The 24,328-nt window shown below is 43.3% G+C and overlaps 1 protein-coding gene across 1 annotated transcript; it reads left to right on the plus strand.

Moving 5' to 3' along the window:
- Positions 1-11,817: 11,817 nt before the first annotated feature.
- On the plus strand, positions 11,818-20,615 carry FAM237A (family with sequence similarity 237 member A). The gene is made up of 3 exons (XM_075153969.1): positions 11,818-11,993; positions 14,971-15,386; positions 20,335-20,615. The coding sequence occupies exons 2-3, from the start codon at positions 14,978-14,980 to the stop codon at positions 20,472-20,474; spliced, it is 549 nt and encodes a 182-aa protein (XP_075010070.1). The 5' UTR covers positions 11,818-11,993; positions 14,971-14,977; the 3' UTR covers positions 20,475-20,615.
- The last annotated feature ends 3,713 nt before the right edge of the window (positions 20,616-24,328 follow it).

Genomic DNA, 24,328 nt, shown 5'->3' on the forward strand with positions numbered 1-24,328 from the left:
AGAAAAATTAAGTAAGTAAACAGGAATTTTAGTAGTAGTGATGCTCAAACCAATACTATTGAAAGCAAAAGGTCACAAAAACATTATCTGAAAGCTGCACATACTATAATTCAGTTTGGAGATTTATTGTTCAGAACTGAGCAAGCACAGCAGCACATCTTCACGTTTTTGTAGGTTTGTTGAGTAAGTTACTTAATGGAAGCATGTAACACACGAGGACATATGGCCCCTAGGTAAGTACAAGGGCTCCACGTCAGACCAGCATAGACATCCACTCAACATGTATTATTTCTGAGCAACCACAAGCATAATTGAGAATGCTCTAATTTGTAGAAACACAGTAATCGAATGTCAGTCTATTTGTTCCTGTTAAAATTTTCTTTTAAAAGAGCTTGTTTTTGTCGTAAGTCATGGGACGGTCCTCATCTTTACCACTAACAGTATAGCAGGCCATGCTGCAGTGTGGCACTTTCTGAGCCAGTACAAGAAATTTCCCCGCCAAAGCTGGTAACTCAAAGCATGAAGGAACTAACGATGTTTTTTACCTGCTCTTGCATCCAGGCCGCAGCTGTGCCCAGCATCCATCGAACAGCCTGGGGGGAAGCTGCTGCTCTCGGCATTGACTTAACCAACTCCTCAGTCTCCCAGTAGTACCCCCCCACAAAGGCTGGGTTTAGTCTGGAGCACTGACCCAGGAACTGGTCCTCTCTCGGATACGTGCTGCTACGTGACACTTAACTGTGGAGAGGCAGAAACCGGATCAAATCTCCTGCTCCAAGTCCAGGTCTCAGACTTCATAAGTGCAACGCTGCACCACTTCAAAAATTTCTCTAACTGTTCATATATCATACATAGACAGATTTCCTCAGCCATCAGACCAAATATTATAAGCTTTGAATTTGCTTTTGGGACTGTGAAGGAATAGGTTCTCATCTGCACTACCTATGGCTTTGTCTATTGCTTGAAGTCCTGCAGCTACATGGAGAAGTTCAGAGAGAAGTGTGGGTTATTAAAGCTGTGCTTTTAACTGAAGACCAAGGTGTGAGCGTGTGACACGCTTACTACATTAGAGACTGGTAACGTGCTGCGGTTCTGTAACGGCAGTTTCCCCTCTTCTGCAGTGAGGAAGTGTTCCCACACATAAACACGCACTGCTTTTCCGCAGTCTAACCTGGACAGCGTCCAGCTACATAATGACACAAGCAAGCAGTACTTTTGACTGGTTTCCCATCTCCAGCTATGACGACGACCAGCTTTTTTTCTCAGGAATAAGAAGTGTCTAGCTACCTCAAACCTAGTGGTATTTGCATAAGCTTTAATTTAAGAGAAAGTAGGAGAAATTAAAAAGTGGTAACTTCATGGCAGCCAAACTTGCTTCTATATGAATTGCAGGAAGCACTGGGCTAACAACCGACAGCTCCAACTTTTCCCATTTGATTCCTTTGAAAGTATTTTGTGCATATTCATGGTTATATGGAAACAAGAATCAATATCCTTATGCATGTTGCCCCCACACATTAGATCCAAGATATAAATTTGACAATTTGTCTCGGAACAGAATAAGCACTGACCTTATTAATGCAGGACAGTTTTCCATAGATTGGGTCTTTGGACTGCCAAGGTTGAGGTTTTAAACATCTACTATGTATCCACTCTTTAGAGGATACTCTTCAATACATGTATTACTTAGGATGCTATGGATTCACAGAACAGTGAAACACTCCTGGTTAGTACACAAAAGCTTTACTGTTCCCAGAAAGGAGCATTTAGTATTCCAGAAAACTGAACAGATCTACCCCTAGTGTCTAATCCAGGCGACAGGGCACCCGGATGACTTGTGGAGCCACAGCACAACCAAATAACTCGCAGTACTTGTAACAGCAGAGGCATTCCCTTACCTGAGAGAGAAACAACCCCCTCTTCCCCTCCCAACTGCTTTGTATGAGCACACACCTGGCGCAAAGTCCCCTAAGGTGCTCCCAGTCACTGCTGGAGACCGGCAACAAGTGCTGCAAGGTGGCTGCTGAGTGCAGCCTTGTGCAGGACCACCTTCCTTCACTGCTGACAAAGCCCTCGTGCCTCCCCTGAGGCAGGGGTAGTGCAGGACCCCACTACTCTCTGCGAGAGCCCTCCCTGGGCAATCCGAGCCACCACAGAGGAGCTCAGTTGGGAAACCTGTGGTGCTCCCTGGTGTGACTGACGCTCTCCTTCCTGGCCTGCCAGGTCAGCTTGTTCCTTGGGGCTACCAAGCTACAGACCTGCTCAAGTGGAAGGTGCCTCACCCAGGGGGTTACAGAAAAAAACAGCACTAGCAGCAGCAACTGATTTTTCTGTGACCCTGCAGCTTTGACTCACCACGGACAATGTCCTAATATCCCTTGCACAAAGTGATGGGAGCTGTGCTGAATGGCACCTTTTGCTGTCAAGGTGAAGGAAGAGCCCAGGTCATGCTGGCACAACACCCACCCTGCTTTCCACCAGTCAGTGTGCTGAGCTGCGTGGCAGCAGCATTATGGACACTTAAAGCTCCAACTGTCTATAGCACTTACATTTGGCAAAGCCTGAATATCAGCCTTAGTGCAGTCACACAAAGTATGCTTCCACTCATCTCTTCAGCTTATGTAAATGGAGATGTTTATCTTCCTAACCAGGACCTCTTCCCAAAACGCGATTTATAGCAGTCTAGTTTGCTCCAACACACACCAATAACCATACAACTAGAGAATGACAATACAGAACTTGTTGTAGCAGTGCTCACGGTCGCATCAAGCAATCTCAATCCCCGCTTTCAAAGAGAAAGCTCAAGCTACTTTTATAATACAAGGACCACAGTCTAAGCCTCCATACTCCATTCATATATTTATGGAGGCATTTGACGTATTCTGACCATCCATTTCCTCCCCAGACCTATTCCCTTCTCAACATGCCCCACTCTAAGTAAGGGTGGCACAACAATGAGATCAGATGGATGCAAAGTGCACAAGCAAGGCTGTTTGCTTTGGAGTCAGTCATTTCTCCCCTATTTCCTTTCAGGCACATCTGAACTCTGTACTGCTATTGCAAGGCTTGCTCCATTATGATGTTACTCTTACAGGTATTGTTAACAATAACATAGTTTGCAGACAATGCATGCTTGACTAGGATTTCTGTGTAATGAGAAAGCAGTTCCAAGAAACTGGAATTATTATAGCGCCCTCCAGCATTCACTGAAAAGCTTCAGGAAATTAAAGATTTCAAGTTCTGCTTTGTTTAATGAGGAGGCCCTGAACTCAAGACTCAAAACTGCCTCATCCGCAGGAAGAAAGAAACCATTTCCTTACATAGCAGGATCCTGTCTGCGCGCTGTTGGATCACAGGGCTGGACAGGCAGTGTCGTGGTTTAGCCCCAGCAGGCAACTAAGCCCCACCCAGCCGCTCGCTCACTCGCCCCCGGTGGGATGGGGAGAGAATCAGAAGAGTAAAAGTGAGAAAACCCGTGGGTTGAGGTAAAGACAGTTTAAGAGGTAAAGCAAAAGCTGTGCGCGCAAGCAAAGCAAACCAAGGAATTCATTCACTCCTTCCCACGGGCAGGCAGGTGTTCAGCCATCTCCAGGACAGCAGGGCTCCATCACGCGTAACGGTTACTTGGGAAGACAAACGCCATCACTCCGGATGTCCCCCCCTTCCTCCTTCTTCCCCCAGCTTTATATGCTGAGCATGACGTCATATGGTATGGAATGTCCCTTTGGCCAGTTGGGGTCAGCTGTCCCGGCTGTGTCCCCTCCCAGCTTCTTGTGCCCCCCCAGCCTGCTCGCTGGTGGGGTGGGGTGAGGAGCAGACAAGGCCTTGACTCTGTGTCAGCACTGCTCAGCAGGAACGAAAACATCCCTCTGTTATCAACACTGTTTCCAGCACAAATCCAAAAATAGCCCCATACTAGCTGCTGTGAAGAAAATTATCTTATCCCAGCCAAAATCATTATATTTTGCTTCAGTTTTCCTTCCTCTGATTTGCCTAGGTGATTTTCACTTCAAACATAAGATCTCTGGGTCAGGAACTGTCTTACTTAAAGGTGACCTTTAGCACCTAGCCCAGGGTGATTCTAGGCAGAGCTGACTGGCCGATACATTTACGACAACCCTGCGCACAGGCATTCAAAAAAATCATAATTCTTCATGAAATATGCTGCTCTTTAGGCATGCCTAATTAAGAACAGAACAGGAGAGAAAGGACCATGTTAAACTCTCTCCAGAAGCTCTGATTTAAAGATAAACTTACTACATAGAATTCCTACTCTAGTATCACCTTTGTAGCATCTCCTTTGAGAATAGGTTTCAAAAGGTACATTTGTGAAATAAAAATGGGGGTTTCAAACTCTGAGTGGTCAGAGCTATTAAGACAATAAAGAATAAAAATAAAATAAATTTAAAAAAAAAAAATCAATGCTCTATCTGCCTTTATCACACTGTTCCTTACTGAAAACATACGGGTTTTGTCTGGTCTCAGTATACTAAATTACAGAGCTTGTACTACTTCACTTGGAAAAATCATTCAAGGTGAATTTCCTTGCCAATAAGTTATGCGTGACAACATATCAATACTTCTAATCAGATTTTACATGGAAACAACCATTTTCCTCTGACAACAGCAGTGGCATTAGTGTATGTATGAGGCATCACATCTCTGGTTTAGCGAGACGGAAGTACTTTATGAGTGCCAAGGAACCCTAGGCCAGAACTACCAGTAGAATTTGTAATAAAGCAGATTGTTTGCTGGACTATCTGAGAATCAGCAGGTAACTAACGAAAGCTGAAGATCCCACAAGTCCATCCCTTTCACAAGAGACAGAATATCCTCGTTACTCTCCAGAACCTCCTGTGACCCATTTCTTGACCCTAAATAATTTGCTGCCCCCTCTCCAATTTCTTCTTGCAGACTAGTTTCCCCAAACAGCTTCAGATTTGAACGTGCAGGCTGCTGGCATCAGGTCCTGCCTGCCAGGGGAGCGCCCGTGCTGCGGGGTGAGTGTGCCAGTGGCAGGGCTGGCACACGTCCCTCGCTGGCCCACTGGCATGGCACAGAAGCTTCCCTGAGGCAAGCACCTCAAACACTCTTTTCTCCCAAGAGCTGCAGGAAAGAAACACCCTTAGAGCAAGAAAAGGTAGGAGAGACCACATTACAATCCTACTCGCTTTCAAGAAAGAACACACTGTGAAAGTGTTTTTCTTCCCCAGAGGATTTGGCTGTAACACACTAGGAGAAACTGATCCCATAATAGGCTTGCTTTCTTAGATGTTAATGGCACTTTTAGGAAAGCATGTTTCACCAAACTGCTCTCTTAACTCTGACATAGCCAGGGTGACTCTCACCTCTGCCTGGAGTGCCTGAAGATGAGAAGGGCTTCTTTATTGCCTGGGAGTACTTGAAGAAGGGGGTTTTGGGGAATCAGGAAGAACCAATGACTTTATTCTTGAGCACGGAGATATCAGTGTAGCACTCAAATGGCAATGAATCGCTTCATTCAAAAACTAATAGTTGTCTGGATATAAATATCTCGGACGCCATTAAAATTAACCAAAAGCTCTCTAAAAAATGCACTGAATGGTAAAAGTGAGACAACCTGCCCACAGGACACAAACAGTTAACTTTTAATATACTACATTAATCAGTTTGGGTTTTTTTATTATTTTCTTGGAATGTTTCAGTCTGGATAGAAATATGGGAGGTTCATAATCTTTACAGAGGTAATTTGCATTTATAGTGTTACATGTCAGCAAATTACATTTTCAAAAATATATATTAATTTTCTAACCAACATGGCTTAGTTTGCATTTGTAAAATACCTACTCCAAATGTCTTTTCAAAGGTTGTGTTAAATACATTTGCCACAAGAAGTGTTACCTCTTTCATGAATTAATTTAAATCAATGTCAATGATGAAACCACTTCAAACTTCTGACTAATGGCACCTAAATTTACTCTTGGGAAAATACTCCAAATATGCCCCTGGTGACAGAATTGCTCGAATATGACAGCTAGTAGACAAGGGGAGATAGGAAAACTTCTTTCTTTATTAAAGAACTGCAGTTCCTCACACCTTCTAGTGGAAGCAGAAACCTGTGGATTGACCCATTTACACTAAGGCCAAAATATACCAGTGATTCAAAAGGCCTTAATAAACAAGGTCCCTACGCTGCTGAACAGGATGAGAAGATGTAGCAGTAAGAATTAAAACTAAGTGCTAAGATGTAGAGATCTGCCACACAGTAGGAAAACCAGAACAGGAATATGACCCATTTGATGACAAGTGGGGAAACAAACAAAACACACACTGCATGGCTTGAACGCCACACATATAATCGCCTAACATCACAGTTATCAAGAAGAGATTAAGAACTAGAAATCCTGTAAAGAATTAGATGGGCTTTGGCCTGGTTTTCTTATATGAAGTACTAACTGCAGCACCAGTTCACAGTGAAGATCTGTACACACATTTCTCGGAGTACACAAGCAATTACCAGTTAGTAGCAACTGGCAAAACCCAATGGTATTCCAGACCAATACCACAAACACTTGCTCCTAACTCAAGCTGTGTTACAAACTTAAGTGTCACAAAAATCTATGCATGCAAATCATCTAGAAATTAATCAAGAAATTAGACTTTACATTCTAGGCAGGTTTAAAGGTAGGACTTAACAGCAATGAAAACATTGCCTTTTAAAGTTATAGGCAAGGAGAATAGCTAGATACAGCATGCATCAGGAAAGAAATACCATAATATTGCAACTTATAACTGGCTAAGGGTTAGCCAAAGACGGTGACAAGTCAAAGGCACTAACAAGCTCTGTTAGGTGAGATACTGAAACCCTTTGACAATGGTGGTGTTATAAGTTCTCACAGGGCCAAACAACAGACGGCAACCAAGACGGACTCCTGCTACCTCATGAAGACAGGTTGAGATAACTTGACTTGTTGGGCCTGGTAAAGAGGCAGCTAAGGGATGATCTAAAAAATATCTAACACTTCCCTTCAAGTAATTGCAAAGATAACAGAGTCAAATTCTTCTTGGTAGAGACATACAGGGAGCCATAGCCACAAATTAGGAAACTCAAGCTAAATAGTAGGAAAAAAATTTCCAGCCACAGCTGACTTCCTCTAGTGTTGCTTCAAGCAGAAGTTTGAACTACAGACCTTCAGAGGACTGTTTTCACCAACCCTTCTCCAACTACATGAAATCCAGAGTGCAGAAACATGTCCTGGTGGAGGAAAACTGCAGAAGCAGAGCACCACAAAGCTTGCGTAAGTCATCAGGGGCTTGAGTCCACTTCTCAGGCGCAGGCCAGAGGCATCCTAGGGTGTCCCACAGGGTTCCAGCTCCTGGCCCAGAAATACACTGGTCTTCTGCCTGTCCCACATCATGTCTGCTAGCTCCAAGGAGATGTTTCAGGTCATCACCAATAGCGTATAGCACTGAAGACTTCTGTTTAAGTAACTAGATCTCTCCACCAGTTAGAACTAGTTAAGTGTCACATCACATCCACTGACTTTCCTGCTGGCCGTTTCAACAGAGAATAGATCCAGAGGACTGTTTTGAGCAGTGTGGGGTCATCAAACACTTCGTGACTGCAGATTCAATCCAGAAAAAAAAACTGGAAGACTTGACATCAAAAGTGTAAAAAACCATGTTTTGATAGAGACTACTTATCAAGAGTTACACAAGCCATCCTGGATGGGGGTATGGGTGAAGTATTTGCCCCCCTTTTCACTTACAAAACATCAGTCTCCTGCTAATAGGATACAGACTGCTCACTATCCTATATGATTTCCTAGCTAAAATTAATTTTTCTGAAACAGATATTCTGCTTTTCAAACAAGTTCTGCGTTCAGAGGCTTTCATTGTTCTTTACTAGATAGTAGTGTAACTCTGAGTCCACTCAGAGTTCTGACTCTAAGCCCTCTAAATATCATTTTAAAAATTAATAAAAAATATCCACAAACAGACTTTGGATCAAGCATAAGTATTCATTTCCAAGAAGCTCTTAGGTATATTTGTCAGGGAGCCAATTTTAAGCACAGTTTAATCTCCTGCTTAAAAGAGAATTTGAAAAAGGTATAAATGGGAGTTAGATTCCCCACTTTGCCTTCATGGATTTTGAAGAAAAAAATCAAGTCTATGCCATGTACTATGAATTTAAAAACTAACAGACCTTTGGGTTTTCCCCCCTCTGAGAATCACAAGTTTTGCCTTTGCTGTCACTTCACCAGGTTTCAAATAAAGCTGGGATAATTTGGAATCCAAATTCAGCAAAACAGAAACTTTCAGCTAAGAATATGTCTTTAAAGCATTTTTTTGGATTAAGGCTTAAACAGGTCTCTCTCATGCAGATCATTTTACAAAGCTTAATACTGGGTCCAGGTGTGGCTGCTTATGGAAGTAACAGGCATCACACATTGCTGTCTCAGTCTCAGTGCTGAATTTAATTTTTTTTTTTTTAATTTGTAAATGCTTACTTAGCTCAAGCAACCTGAAGCCATTGCTTATTAACTGCTAATGTTAAACCACATCTGAGGGTTTGCAGGGAGCAAATGCAGGAAGGAAGCAACTCTGCACATAGTTGTTTATGCCTTTATTCAAAATACAAATACCAATGAGATGGCCTCCTACTTTTCTCTCTTCCCATCCCTTACTCCTATAGCTTGATCATTTCCTTATATTTTATTTTGACATTTTCTGGTAGAAATGACGTCATTTCTGTAGCGTTACATGATCTGAAATCTCTCTCTTATCTATGAGTTGAAGAATCAACTTTTCTTGATAAAAATATCCTTTTGCAAATTACTCTGGATATGACCTACAGCCCATCTGAATTAAATTCATTCAGAAGATATGGAGACCCAGTGAAGATGTGAACATTGGCTGTCAGGGGAATACAACATGCAGTGCAATGAAAGAGAGATTATTGATAGCCTAAAAAAGGCACAGAAAGCTTTACTGAGGGAGAGTACACGGAACTGAGTGAGATGGCCAATCCTTCTGTGTTTCTTCTCCACTAGGAGACTGAGGTGATGAATCCAATTATCAAAAACCTCTTTCCCAAAAATAGCATATGAGTGCTCTGGTTCAGAAGGAACAGAGCGTAGTAGGCGCAGGAAGTATTTGTGGAACCGAGTATTTTATCTGTAGCAGTATTTCCCTTGAGCAGCAACTCTCATTTCTCCGAGAACCCCTGGTTCAGCATCCTTGGGTCTACCAGAAGGATTCTGAGTGGAATGAAACCAATGTCGTTCTTGATCCAAAACCAGATATAGTGCTCCCCAGAAAGGGACTCAATTAAACAAACTCACTTCTTAACAATTAATCCAGAAAGGTTCCAGGTTGGCAGAAATGTATCAACTCACAAGAAACATTTTGCCTTTTCCTTTCCAGTTGCAGCCTTTTGCTCTATCCTTAACAGCATGGGGCACAATCCTTAGAGCAATGCACCACAGACCCAGCAACATCAGCAAAAAACACCCCTACAGCATCTTAGTCCTGCTCTGGTCTGGCCTCCTGCACACAGGCCAACCATAAACACAAGTAGCCTCAGAGCCTTTTCTACCCAGGAGCTGCCTTCAGGTCACATCACAACGCCATGTCTTACAGGCGCACTTTCCTTCTCTCCCTCACCCAGTTCAACCCCCAAACACAGAGGCTAGGAGAAGCACACTGGTTACTCACTTGCCAAGGGGGCTCCAGATAGCACACGGGCCCCGAACCAGCTCCCACAGAGCAGACTTTAAAAAAAAAAAAAAAAGCTTAAGGATCATTTTAGTGCTAGAAGCAGGGAGAAAGAAGTCTACTGGAATAGCCTGTATTTGATAGCACAGAGAAGAAACGTTGGAGATCCTACATGCAACGAGAGGCTTCCCCCTGCCATATTGCAAGGGACCCCTGCAAGGTATTGCACTCTTCAGTTCCTCCTGAAGTCTGTTTCAGCGGTTGGTGCTCACTATTTCCCAACACCACACCTCTTGAGAAATAAATTGGAATACCTGCAAATTTGCCGAAGTCCTACAATATAGTTATCTACACTGGTTTTAGCCAGATGTTCTCTCACCCCTAAAAAGTTCCTTTCACCTTTGTTAAAAAGAAACGTTACTTACACAAAATACACTTTCACATGGATTGCTCATTGAGAAGAGGAAATAAAGCCTCAGGAGAAAAAAAACAAGTGTTTATTGTCATAGACACATTGTAAGATCACAGGTTAGGAAAGGAACATGCTTCTCCATTTACATGGATTGGATGCACAGAAAGATGTAAATTATAAGGATATAGATGACTTACAGAAAAATCTGTGTTTCAAGCCAACTTCCCAGCTGGTATAAACCAGTGTGGCCCCACTGACTTCAATAAAAATAAGGCTGGTGCTACTGAAGCACAGCTGCTTCATGGAGAAAGGATTATGGTTCAAAGTGCAAAGACCGAAGGGAGCTGCCAGTGAAAGTCTTGAAAAAAATGGGTTACTGCCCAGTTGGTATGGACTGGTGCAGCTGCACTGACTTCAGACAGTCAGCAGAGTGCAACATGATTTGGCTTATAGACTACTCAGAGTTATGAAAAAAAGAATGGTCTCACCCTCCCTATTGTTTCAAACAGCTAGTGTTAAAAGTTATGCCCGACGCTGGTTAGTAGCCTGTGCCTGGAGCCCCAGCTCTTTGGGTTGGATGTTTTATGTACGCAAGGGGGTGGCTACAGCAGGCATAGTGAACACGGGCAGAGCTGTCACTTGCAGAGCTGAGCTCTCTCCACACTGCATGTACCCGGAGATGGCCCTTTCACCAGTGGCCCTACTAGCTTGGACTATTTCCCTAATGTGTACAGAAGTTTTGCAGCTGTTCCAAGGGGGTGCAATGGAGAGAGGTTGCATCTGAGAACTTCACAGAGAGGAAATAAAACAATAATAGACCACATTTTTTTTTTTTCCTGAGGAAAAATGTAGCCAGGGCCCTCTCCTTTTAGAGGGTGCACAGCCCTCCAAGACAGCTCTCCTTTATCTAAAGTTGTGTGAATTGAGCTGCAACAAGTAGTTCAGCCCCATTGCTGCAGTTAATGCCTTTACTGGCTTTCTTCTGGGACTCTGCTCTTTTCTGGGTTTCTGCTTCAATTCCCAGGAGAGTTGGACCTGCTGCTGTCTGGGCTGAGCTCTAGCCAGCAAATAGCTCTAGTTGTGCCACACAGACTCCTGCTCTGGGGTGGAGGGACCTCCAGCAGCCAAGCGCAGCAAGCAAGATGCCTGGAGGCTGAGCCAGGTCCGGACAACTTGAGCTCCAAGGTGGGAACTTGCTTTTTATTCTCGGCCCTCCCGCTGCAGCACTGCTAGGAGAGGGCTGCAGCTTTGCCAAGTGCCCGGGGCTGTTACTCTTCCACCGCCCCTGCGCACAGCTTCCCCTCGGCCAGAGGCAACACCGCTGCCAGGCTGGTCCCCAGGAGGGCCGGGGTCCGTCGGGAGAGGAGGACAGAGGAGCGGAGCACACCTTGCAGCAGGGGCAGCTCCGCAAAGGGAAAGAGGCAACGCCAGGTGCCCGGGAGCAGCGGCCGGGGCCCCGGGGGTGGGAGCTTCTCCCCGAGCCCTGACGTAAAAACTAAGCGGGGCTGCCCGCTCCGGCTTCTTAAGGAGCGCGGCGGCGGCGGGCGCGGAGAGCCCTGCGCTGCCCGGCCCGCCCTGCACGCCGGAGCGCCGAGGTAAGGGCTGCGGGCGGCGGCGGGGCGGAGCGGACGGGACGGGAGCGGGGCCGGGAGGGCGCGGAGCCCGCGGCGGAGCGCAGCGCTGCTCGGCGCCTCGGGGTGACGCCGCGCGGGACTGGCGGAGCTCCCCGCGGACGCTCCTCTCGGCAGGCGCTCCGCAAATGCCGCTCGCCGCCGAGGCGGGCACCCGCCCCTGCGCCGTGGGACCGGCTTCGGCATCTGCAAGGTCTGGGATCGAGTGCCCAGGCACAACTGATAGCTCCAACCAAATAAGATGGCGATAACGAGTGAGCCAATTAACTTTTTTATTGTTGTTATTGTAAGGCACTATTCATGACGGGGAGCGGAATGGGGGGTTAAACTGCGGGGGGGGGGGGGGGGGGGGGCCAGGAAGAAAAAAAAAAAGTCAGAGCCAGAAGGTGTAAATAGTACACACACACGAACTTCAACTTATGGACAGAAAGACCTGAAGATTGGAGGGCGAGGGGGGAATTACATGGAAGCATTCACCACGAGCACGGGTAAGACATTAATGAAATCTGACATTTCCTGAGCATCCCCTCAGCTCTCAGCAATCTAAAGAAAATCCTGAACCTTGTAGAAGACTAACAGCAAAGTGCTGCCTGAGTTTGACGAGGCCATAAGGACTAGTAGTCTTGGATTCTGGCCCTGACCAATGTCTTTCACACCACACCTGAAATGGCACCCACCCTCCTATTAATGCCCTGCCAGCTCCCTGCCCAGGGCAGTCCCTTCACTCACACCTCTGACAAATCCAGAACACTTGTCCTTGTCTTGCCTAGCTTTGTAACTTAGAAAGTTTCCAAAGGGGCTGGAGGGGCAGAGAAAGCAAAGCAACCAGTTCAGTTGTTAACCAGTGCAAACCAGATGCCCCCTGTCCAAATGACAGAACCATCCTTAAAAGCCAATTTTAGTATTACTCCTTTGTTTGAACTATCTGTTGTTGGTAGGGGTTTTTTTTTTTCCTCCCCATGCTAATACCTGAGATTGCTAAGTTGTTTTGAAAATTAGAAGCCTGATAAACAAAGTTAATTATGTCCCTTGAAAAAGTCTCGGTAAACAGATAGATATGTGCATATAAGCACAGATGTCTGCTGCCCCGTGGAGAGGCTCTGATGCACAAACAAGTAAGAACGGAGTAGTGACTCACAGGACGTCTTCAGTTTTGCTTCCAAGAAAGCAATCAAAACTTGCCTTATGCAATAGGGTACAGAAGAATGATGCTTCTGGAGATCTTGGGAGCAGCATGAGGACAACCCCATTACTACCACCACTGTCCTAAGTGACATCCCACTAGGCAGAGCAGTGTGGGAGGAGTGTGCTGTCCCTCTTCTATTCATTAAATGCAAGGTTCAGATCCAAGGCTGTCAAGCCAATTCTCCTTGTGGGATCCCAACTCAGATTAAAAAGTGACTGTAAGCAGTTGGAGAGTAAAGTCTGCGTACCTCCAAAACGTTCCCAGAACCTGACCAGGTAGCCAGATATGGGGCTAGGTAAGAACATCACTGCCAGGACTCAAATCTCTGAAGAGTCCTTTAGCTCTACAAAGCAGCCTACCCTTCCCTGGTCTTGCACACTGGCTGTGGCTGGGCTACCTTTCACACACAATCCGTCTGAACACACTTATCCTGCCTTTGACATTTTTCTTCACATAGCAGAGAAACATTGCTTGTGCTCTTGATGATCACTCTTGGAACAGGCTTTCTACGCAAAAAGCCAGTTGATTATTAACTTAAGCTCATTAAGAGAGGTAGCTTCTCCTCCCGCAACACCCTCCAACAACCAAACTGAAAACATAAAAGCATGAATACTCCACAGATCAGCACACACATTAAACAGAATTGTTTGTCCTAAAAGCTGATCTCGGATGTTGCCAATTTCCACAAATGGGAGGTTCTCCATATGCCATGAACTACACTAAAAACAACCCCCAAACCTGTTACGCATTAGAAATGTGTATCAGAAATGTAATACTAGAAACATGTTAGAAAATGCACAATAGAAGCATGTACTAGAAATGAAATCTGATAAACAGAGCTGGGTCTTTCTGTCCCCAAAAGGTCTCAGGATTTCTCTCACTATAGCTGCTACTTTCTAAGTTTTACAATTTTAATGTAATAGACAAGTGTTACAGTGATCTGCAATAAGCGTCTGTACTTTTATACATATATATCTCAGTACAGGAAAGACATGGACCTGTTGGAGCAGGTCCAGAGGAGGGCCACAAAAATGATCAGAGGGATGAACACCTCTCCTATGACAAAAGGCTGAGTTGGGGTTATTAAGTCTGGAGAAGAGAAGGTGTTGGGGAGACCTTATTGCAGCCTATCAGTACTTAAAGGGGGCTTATAAGAAAGATGGAGACAGGCTTTTTAGCAGGGCCTGTTGCGACAGGACAAGAGGGAATGGTTTTAAACTAAGAGAGGGTAGATTCAGACTAGATATAAGGAAGAAATTCTTCAACATGAGGGTGGTGAAACACTGGAACAGGTTGCCCAGAGAGGTGGTAGATGCCCCAACCCTGGAAACATTCAAGGTCAGGTTGGTCGGGGCTCTGAGCAACCTGATCTGGTTGAAGACGTCTCTGCTCATTGCAGACCTTTAAAGGTCCCTTCCAACCCAAACTATTCTATGATTCTATATGCATGTATACATGCTGTACAATACAGCTGCTACGCTGTGGCTTTGCTATACCCTCTTTTCAGAACTGTTCTGCATTTTAGCAGGTAAAACACCCCTGTTCAATGGATGATTTTGCAACCTACTATTAATTCATTAGAACACACTTTCAACAAGGAGTTTTCCACCTGTCTGTAGATCCCTGCGAGTCTGCAGACTGTTTTAAAGGGCTCATAAAATTTTGAGGAAAGCAAGACTGCCTAAAGGCTTAAATTTTCTGTAAAAAGGAATGGATTTTTACTGAAAAAGGTTAAGGATCTAGAAAGAATCAAGAAAATCAAGAAAGGCCAAACACTTTCAATATGAAGAAGCTCCAGATAAAAGAGTTCATCATACGGATTTGAGGACGATTAATAAATTTTAACACACGCTTCTGTTGCGCAGAGTAATGCAACTCCACTAGTATTTATATTCATACATGCAAAAAAAGCACAGGTTTTTAAAGAGCAAAGAAACAATTATCAACATCTGAAGTGCCTTCTCTATCATGTAAGTACCAGGGTTTTGTTCCTGCATCTAAGAGTCAGAAGTTTTTCAGCTTTTTTTGGTTTTGTTACATTTCAGTGACACAATGGACCTTGGGAGCAGAGGAAGAATCCACTGCAACATGAGACTCACCTGCTCTCTGCTAATCATGGGAGCATTCTGCGTGACACCTTTCCTCTGCCATAGCCAAATTGATCCACTAGCTCTTGGGCGAGCAGACCCCCAGTGTTGGGAATCCTCCTCAGCTGTCTTACTGGAGATGAGAAAGCCTCGCATTTCTGACTCTGTCAGTGGCTTTTGGGACTTCATGATCTTCCTGAAATCATCAGAGAACTTGAAACACGGGGCTCTGTTCTGGGACCTGGCTCAGCTCTTCTGGGATATCTATGTGGACTGTGTGCTCTCCAGAACCCATGGCCTAGGGAGAAGGCAGCTAGCAGAAGCTGAACAGAAGATTACTTCTCTACGTTCTCAGTTCACAGGGAGAAAACAAGGTTACTACTCCTTTAATACATGTCTCATGGGCAATAACTAGAGTCTAGTAGGAAAGAAAAGAGATAACAGGCTTATTGTGTTATGTGGTAATAGTACAGAAACAGAGGACAGTGCTGCACAACCACCCTGACTCCCTCCAATCCAGTACAGAGCTATGTTTATGTTCAAAGTGATCTCAGTAAAAATTTGACCTCCAAATAACCTGAACTCTAATGACAGCATTTTATGTTTCAGTTTGGTGGGGGAGGAGGGCAGCAGAAAATGAAACATAGGAGGATTAAAACAAAGAAGGCAGCTCAGCAACTGAACATACAAAGATATTCTTCTACACCAGCATTTTTACCACTATTGTGCCATGGACAGGCTAATTCTGAATTCTTCATTCCGAGAGATGCGTCACCCTGGGAGTGGGTCGCACTGGTGCTGCTGGGGGAAAGCAGCAGTCTTTCAGCAGAATAGTAAGGATATGTTTATCTGCCATCTAGTAGTCAACCGCTAGATATTTCCTATTTCCATACTGGTAACTTTGCCAACATACAATGGAAACAGACCTAGGACTCAGATGCGTGCAGGCTTTCAGACACAGCTACAGCTTCAGGAGGCAGAACACTACCTGTGACCCTAAGTGCTGCAATTCCTAATCTCCAAGTTCCCAGCCCCAGAGCAGAATCCCCAGGCTTAAAGTAAGTGTCTCCATATGTGCCAAGGTGAGAGCTGGCACCTCACAGCAGGATCTGCAAAAGGTAGCATGTCACTTAACCTCCTCATTCCCAGCAGGAATATACAGCGTAGCTTTTCCTAAATCTCAGTCCCTTCCAAGCCTTCAGTTCTGATCCTGCTACCAACAGATGCATCCTTCCCTTGAGAATGTCCACTTTCAGACAGGGGCAGGTGCTATAATTTGATGGAGGGGTAGAAGTGCTGCTGCCATCAACAACAGTGTAGCGCATAGGGCCCACAGGGAGAAGGCAGAACTGCCTTTCCACTTGAATGGATTCAGACCCTTAGACTTCCTAGATCAGCATCTTAGTTATTAAGATGTTTGGGGGGAAAGTCCATGGAATAATGAAGAACGTCCCTGGGCAGTTACCCATTAGAGTATCTCTAAAAAAGGGATTTGAACTCAGGATTCTTCCACCCCAGGGACACTATATCACTGGACAGTCCAGCTCTTGCCCACAAACCTTAAAGTGTTTTGTGTATTGAAAGATAGGATTTGAGATAGGAAGGATCAAGAGGTCCTCACCCCCATGACCTACAGAAAGTATCCTAGCCACTAAGCTAGGAGATAGGAGTTGTGTTTGAACCAATCCCTTCAGACTGAAGAACTCCTCACATACGCAGGGCCAGTTTCTAAACTCTGAGCCAAACAACCACTTTGAAAAGCATTTTCAAAGCAAGGAGTGGATTCTATCCTGCTCTGCAAAGAATCTGAGCTATCACATAGCTCTGAGATCTTTGCTGTGTTGAGATATGCTGATGGCAGGCAGCACAGAACACCTTTCTGGTTCCCAAGTGGCCTTAGACATCACAAAGGCAACAAGTTGCTCAGTCCTGACCAGACTGATACGGTTTTGGGTGCAAACGGAATGCAGCTTTAGACACATGAGGCAGTAGTACTATAAAAAACTGAGATGCCCATCAGGCTAAGCACCAGGTGAATTTTTGTTTTCAGGATTGCAGCTTTGAATATCACTGTCTAAATTCCCCCTTAGCCTTTTGTTTACATCTGGCTTTTCATATCCATATCACACTGTGATTTTCCTACACAAAGAACTTTTGTTCCAATCAAGATTAAGAGTAACAGTCTGATGTATTTTGAAGAATCAAATTATAGGTTTTGTGATTAATACTGACATTTGTTTACTCCTATACAGAGAGATTTTAAGACACTACTAAGTATTCACACTTTAAGACAAACAAGGATTCCTCCCCTTCTCTATTCTTTTACCTCTTTTTTTTGTGAATTGTAATCAGTTAATCTGGTTTCTTTATACAATTGATTAACATCGGTCAGTAGCAGGCAGCTTATAGCAGTGACAGCCTAAATTTTATTTTTTGCAGGAGGTATCTAACCTCTCATCCAAGTCTCACAGTTTCTTAACAAAGCCAGCTGTTTTAATCTTTGTAACCCTTGACCCTACTGCCTTGTTTCATCAGTGAAAGCAGAAATCAATTGTTAATAGAAATTGTTAATAGAAATCTCATTCTAGCAAATGATGAGGAATAGAATTACCACTTCGTATGTGTAAAGAGATGTACAAGCCTGTTTTCTTAGCCCAAAGAACAGCACTAACTCATTTGAATGACCTTGTGTACTTTACTCCACATCTACATGGGCGGGTATGAACAGCTTTCAGTAGGCTTGTTTTAGAAGTCAAAAAATGAAGCAAGATTTTTCGCTTTATACTGTTACTTTTGCAATGGTTGATAACATCTTTATTGCTCCATACTGAAGTTTTTAATCTTATTCCTCTTAAATATTCACATTTTCAGTTTTTTTAAAATTGCAAACAGGATCATAGATCAGGAGCAATCTGTAAGCTGCATTCACTGTAGTTCGTTAAACATAATGAATTGGAAAAGCAAGACAGAGTTCTGAACTAGGCACTGAAATGCTGATGTTATTATGCTAGTGTCAGATTTCAGAACTAAAGGATAAATCCCATGAGGTCGTTGTGAAAATTGAGTATCAGGAATTGAGCTTTTCTAAGAAAAAACAGAAAAATCCTCCAAGGCAAAAAACCTAATGAAGTCCTTGGTAAAGCTTCTCACTAGTACTGAGCAGAACTACTCTGTCACACCTAAGAAGCACTTCCACAGTTCCCCATACTTTGCCCTCCTGGGAAACAAGTCTGAGTGTACACCAAGACAGTGGTAGAAGCAGCCCAGGACCAGACTTACAGGTTCAAACACTGTTTTCTGAACCAATCCCATCCTGCCAGGTTCCTAATTGTAGTTACTAACAGGTCTGAAGATACTCTTCAAACTCTACACAATCCATGAAAAACACAACAAAATCAGAACAGCTGTATATAAGTTATCTGACAAACTGCCTCCATCCAGCTAACATCCAGCAGCAGCATTACAACTTCCCTAGTTATCCTGCAGAGAAGTGTTAGTCAGCTTTAAAATAAGACAACTGAGTCCTTTACAGTTACCTGGCCAAGGTATCTTTAGTAACTCATCCCTTTCCCCTAACAAAAGACAAACACTATGAAAAAGCAGGTTTCATAAAAACATTTTCAATATCTTACCATACTGGAGTTAGATACATTATAGTTGCAGCAACTCACAGCGAGCCAAAATACAACTTAAGAACCACAAGGAAAACATAGCTTCTGTACTCACAGCAGATCTTCCTGAAGAGCAGCTGTCCAAGAAGACCCTCCTCAAGAAGCCACATAGCACATCCCCAGTGTAAACATTTGAAGACTACAAACACAAAACCTTTTCTACCTCTTTTCTGTCTCTTTTCTCCTCACCCAGCAGTCCCCTGCTACCTCGTCACTCAGAGTGGCCACAGCTGTGCCCACCTCCCTCACAGGTGCAGGTAACTGGGCTCAGATCAGCCCTTGCACCTGGCCCAACTGCCCGGGACAGGCACAACCTGCTGTCCCAACTCTGCTGGGCTGCAGGGTGCCAGGGAGGGTAGTGGGGCAAAGGCTGCTGTATTATGCTTTTGAGGTCTGGTAAATAAACAGATAATGTGTTAACCAGTTACTTTTTCAGAAGACAAATGGGTCTAAAAGAAATAAAGCCAATCTGCTGGCTTTTGGAGATCATTGCAAAGAAAATGCCCCATAGTTCCTCAAGGAAATAACAAATGTGCTACTAAACAGTGTGACATAACATCCATGTACATGAGTAACATGCATGTTACATGAGTAACATGCAACACTACAGGCTTGGGGAAGAGTGGTTGGAAAGCTGCCTGTCAGAGAAGGACCCAGGGGTGCTGGTTGACAGCCGGCTGAACATGAGTTGGCAGTGTGGCCAGGTGGCCAAGAAGGCCAACGGCATCCTGGCCTGTATCAGAAATAGTGTGGCCAGCAGGAGTAGGGAGGTGATCGTGCCCCTGTACTCGGCACTGGTGAGGCCGCACCTCGAATCCTGTGTTCAGTTTTGGGCCCCTCACTACAAGAAGGACATTGAGGTGCTGGAGCGTGTCCAGAGAAGGGCAACAAAGCTGGTGAAGGGTCTGGAGAACAAGTCCTATGAGGAGTGGCTGAGGAAACTGGAGAAGAGGAGGCTGAGGGGAGACCTTATTGAGCTCTACAACTACCTGGAAGGAGGTTGTAGCGAGGTGGGTGTTGGTCTCTTCTCCCAAGTAACAAGCGATAGGACGAGAGGAAATGGCCTCAAGTTGCGCCAAGGGAGGTTTAGATTGGACATTAGAAAAATTTCTTTACTGAAAGAGTGGTCAGGCCTTGGAACAGGAAGTGGTTGAGTCACCATCCCTGGAAGTATTTAAAAGACGTGTAGATGAGGCGCTTAGGGACATGGTGTAGTGGGCATGGTGGTGTTGAGTTGATAGTTGGACTCGATGTTCTTAGAGGTCTTTTCCAACCTTGATGATTCTATGATTCTGTTAGAGATCTCATCCACTGTGCAAGGAGGTTGATGACAAGCTGGTGAGTCAGTAAGACTGTGAGCAGACTCAAGTGCTTTGACTCTGCTAATTACAAGTGGAAGAATTTTATAGGAAGACTGAAGGAAAAGGTTCACGCTTGGGGGAAAGATCAAAGTAACTTGTCACTGAAAGGCAACTTGCAAATGGAGGGATATGGCTATCGCCAAAACAAGAGGTCTGGGGGCAATCCTGATAAAATGGGGACCAGTAGCAGCAAATGATGGAGGAAACATGGATGTGAGAAACTGAGTATTCAGCTGCTCTTTGCTGTTTGGAAATTGATTACTTATATGCATTTTCATGTCACTTTTCAGGGATATTTTCTCATATTCAGAGGTCAACAGTTCTGAAGAAGAAAGACTCATTTGAAGATTTAACAAGTATCTACATGCATAAGAGTAGATCTACATTACTTGGAAGAATCATTGGAGAGCTAGGGAAAAAGAGGAAATGACACATTTAGTTCAAGATCTTGATTTGTAGATTTTTTTTAACTACTTCTCTTTAATTTTTGCATTTTAATCCTCATTGATGTTAATTTACATGGTGGAAGAAGACCTATAACTATGAGCACTGTATCTCTGATTAACTTGTATTTGTGGGTTTTTTTAATTACCTATGAATTCAGTCTCCTTAATAAACTGCATGATTTATAAGCAGTTGCCTACTTTAATCTGTGTGTACATCAGGCTTTTTATAATGCATGTGACCTATTCAAACTATTGTCTTTTGGGTACCAAAACAGGAAACAACTGATCCTTCAATAAGACATAGACAAGCAGAGCAGGAAGTTGCCAAAAACCTTCACTGGCTCCAAGACAGGATTAGAGTCGAGATGGTGGTGTTTTATTGTATGCATAGCTGTACACTTGTACAAAGCAACCACTGCTGAAAGACATCATCCTACTAAAGAAAAGTAGTACCTATTTTTATATTAAAAATACCTTCAAAAATGTTTTCAGTTTTCCAGCAAAAGTAAAAGGGTTAACAGGTTTTACCAGCTCCTCTGTTTACTTTCACATAATATTTTTACGGTATTTTCCCTAAATTTTTAAAATGCCGCTTAAAATTTTACACATTCTCACTTAAACTGTTTAATCAAAAGAATTCTTATACATAACTTGAATTTGTTTCTTTTTTAGTTTGCAAGTTCTTTGTAGACAAATCAGTTTCCTCTGACTGTTATTGATTAACTCTAATAGGCAATTTGATATTAAACTAATGCAACATAACTTTGGGCAGTAACATTTGATGCTTTGATGAAATGAAATATTTCCATTGCCTGGCTGGCTGAATGCAACTACAAAATTCAGCTTTCCAGGGCAACCACATTTAGTTGCTCATTCAAAGTTTCTTTCCTTGAGCATGTGGCAATATTTGGTTGCTTTTTTTTTTTTTCCAAATGCCCAAACAAAACCTCATTTTCTGGGTGTTCATCAACTTGCAGAAATAGGTTCAAGCAAAATGTGTAAATGAAATCTTAAAATGGTTACTGGGCCTGAACAAAATAAAGCTTAAACATAGTCCCATTGGGTGAAATCCTGATCTTCTGGATTGTCTCCTGGAAGCAGACAAAAAACTAGTAGGAGGGCTATCATCTTCAATGGCACTGAATTTGTGCTCAAAGTTAAGCATGCAACAAACCATTTAAATGTTCAAGAGAGGAGGGAACACTAAAGCAGGATGAGCACAGGAGCACACAGCTTAATGTACTCAGCAACACCCCCACAGCTGCCTCTTCTGGCAGCCACAGCCTACAAGAGTGCTCTGCTACTGTGTGGGAGGGAGACAAGAGCACTGTTACAACAGATCTGCTCACTCCTGTACTACTGTTGTTAATCATCTAAATTATATTAATATATCTAAAAGCCCCATTGTGCATAGCTTTATATTAACATAAGAGACACAGTCTTCACCCGTGGTCCCTACAGCTATTAAGGCCAGCAACTGACAGAGAATGTGTTAAGGGCTTGATGCCTCAGCCAAGTAGGACTGGTATTGTAGTAGACCAGGTGTTACCTGTTCCCATATGCTCTCAAGCTCTAGAAAACGTAAAACCAGACAGATTATCTGAACAGGTACTGTTTATCTTAGATGCTTTTCCACAGGGCCCTTTGGGAAGAGGCTAGTGTTTCCACTTTAGATACGTCCCACCTGTAACAACAAGATCCCCTAGGAAAGGGCTGCTGGCAGCTTTCTTCCTTCCTTTGGATAGCAACAGAAATGGCGAAATACCACTATGGGCCAAGCTCATGTTTAGCTGAAACAAATTTGCAATAGTTCTCTGCTTCAGCAAGCTTCTTAATTAACAGGCTGTAGCATCATTTGGCCTTTGAGGAAATGGGCAGGAAAGGATTAGTATGTGGAAGAAAGACTGAGAAAAGAGATGAATCTCTAGCATAGGTCACACTATGGAGAACATTTGGAAATTGCTGATGTAAAGGAGACAATCTGTGTTATTAATTGTGCTGAAATAAAAAAGGGGATGCAATTAATTACATGTAAACCTGCAAGTGATAAAGTTCCTAAAGGAACTCTTACCTCAGGCAATTTCTTCTCTCTGAAGGTCTTGGAGCTTAATTCTATAACTTAGGTCTTGCTTGCTTTTATCCAGGTCTCAACAATTTGGCATGAAAACACAATCAGATGATGCTGATGTTTGCTATTGATTCACTCACTATAAACTGGGGCCTTCTAGGGTGTCTGTGTTAAGAAAAAGCAAGTGCTGTGACTATGAGATGCAAGCAGATTTGTACAGGAATAATTAAAAATGTGCCTGTGGCTAAAGACAGGATATTGCCTCCTGCCACTCTCCCCTGTAAACTCCATGGCAGATCTTGGGGTGAGCTTGGATTGTTTTTGCAGGTACTGTTCCTGGCTTACTGTTTTTCAGTCTGAGTGTGTCAGAAGAAGGATGGGATGAATATGTCTGACTGAGGTTGCTTCATTGTCAGCTGAACTGAGTAACAACAAAATAAAGGCCTTGGGATTTTGTCCCTTTCATCTTACAGAGACCTGGCAGCTAAACAACTGCTTATTAGCATGAGAAAACACTTCCCTGAGTCTTTACGTGCTGCCATGAAGTAAGAATTCATGATGGTTCAGGAATATCTATTTGTAAGAATTTGTGCTCCAGACCTGTTCTATATTGCATCAGACCAAAGAAGTATTTGTTGGCTCTTACTGTTTCCAACCGATTTTATTTCAGATGCACTCACTCTGAAGGAGATTTAAAGCCTCATCAGAAGCTGATGGATATCTTCCCATAATCAACAGTTAAGTTCCTTGGACTGTTGTTTGTATCTCTTGGCACTGGTATATTGCAAAAGCTACTAAGCTTCTATCTCACACTATTTTCTGTTTATGTGATAATATGGGTGTATCCATTTTCTAGTGACCTCGTCGCTATTTGTTTTCTGAGGTCCTCCTCCCTCAATTAATTTCTTTACTTTTCACCCTCTTCACCCTTCCTTTGCTAGACACAAACTGCTTGTTGGCTTCCAGTTGCATACCATTATTTGTTGCTGTAATTCTTGAGTGTTTGCAGTATGTGTAATTAAGTATCCTGTGACCAAAACTAGCAGAAAGAACCAGGAGTGTTCATTATTATCACTACCACAGTGTAAGGTCTTTCAAGAAGGTGGCTGAGGTGCTACCAACAGAAAACAAGATTTCTAGCCATTCTAATGAGTCAGACAATCCCTTTATCTTGGTGATTATAATTCATTCTGAAAAATACAAGACCAGGAAAATCCATGTGGAAAATTAAGCATTCTGCTGAGCAGCTTTTCTTAAGCATTACATTTTTCATTGTCCTTTCCAATCACATCAGCCTAAACCCTGTTTGATTATACATGAAACAAAGCTTCAGAATATATAATTTTCCTGACTTTTCTCCCAAGGCATCCAAAAATATTTTGCTTTCACCCAAATCAAATTTATTTTCTTAATAATCACAGAAAAATTCCTGTAAAAACTAGGAGTATTTTCTCTCTTGAAAGTTGGAAAGTTCCAGTGTTTCAACTAAAATCCTTAAAAGTATGCAAATTTTCTTGAACCATAACTGGTTTTGAGCCCACATGCACATACTCACTCACTTTTTTTTTATGCATGTCCTTCAGAACAGTTATAGTAAGTGGCTGAATCTATAATTTTTCTCTCTGAACTGGTACTGAATCATTTCCAGTTCTCAGATCTTTAAAATATTTCTGTGCATTATCAGAAAAAATGTTTTCCTTGTTGCTGTCATCAACAAGAGATACAGCACAATTCCAAGGAAGTAACTAGACCATAACAGCTGCTCTAGAA

This window comes from Calonectris borealis, chromosome 6 (assembly GCF_964195595.1).
Source record: "Calonectris borealis chromosome 6, bCalBor7.hap1.2, whole genome shotgun sequence".
Lineage (NCBI taxonomy): Eukaryota > Metazoa > Chordata > Aves > Procellariiformes > Procellariidae > Calonectris > Calonectris borealis.

What these genes read in the sequence shown, in the direction of transcription:
- FAM237A (XM_075153969.1), top strand. Translation starts at nt 14,978, where the DNA reads ATGGACCTTGGGAGCAGAGGAAGAATCCACTGCAACATGAGACTCACC. An exon ending in GTTCACAGGGAGAAAACAAG is followed by an intron (nt 15,387 to 20,334) that starts GTTACTACTCCT and finishes GTCACTTTTCAG; the next exon opens with GGATATTTTCTCATATTCAG.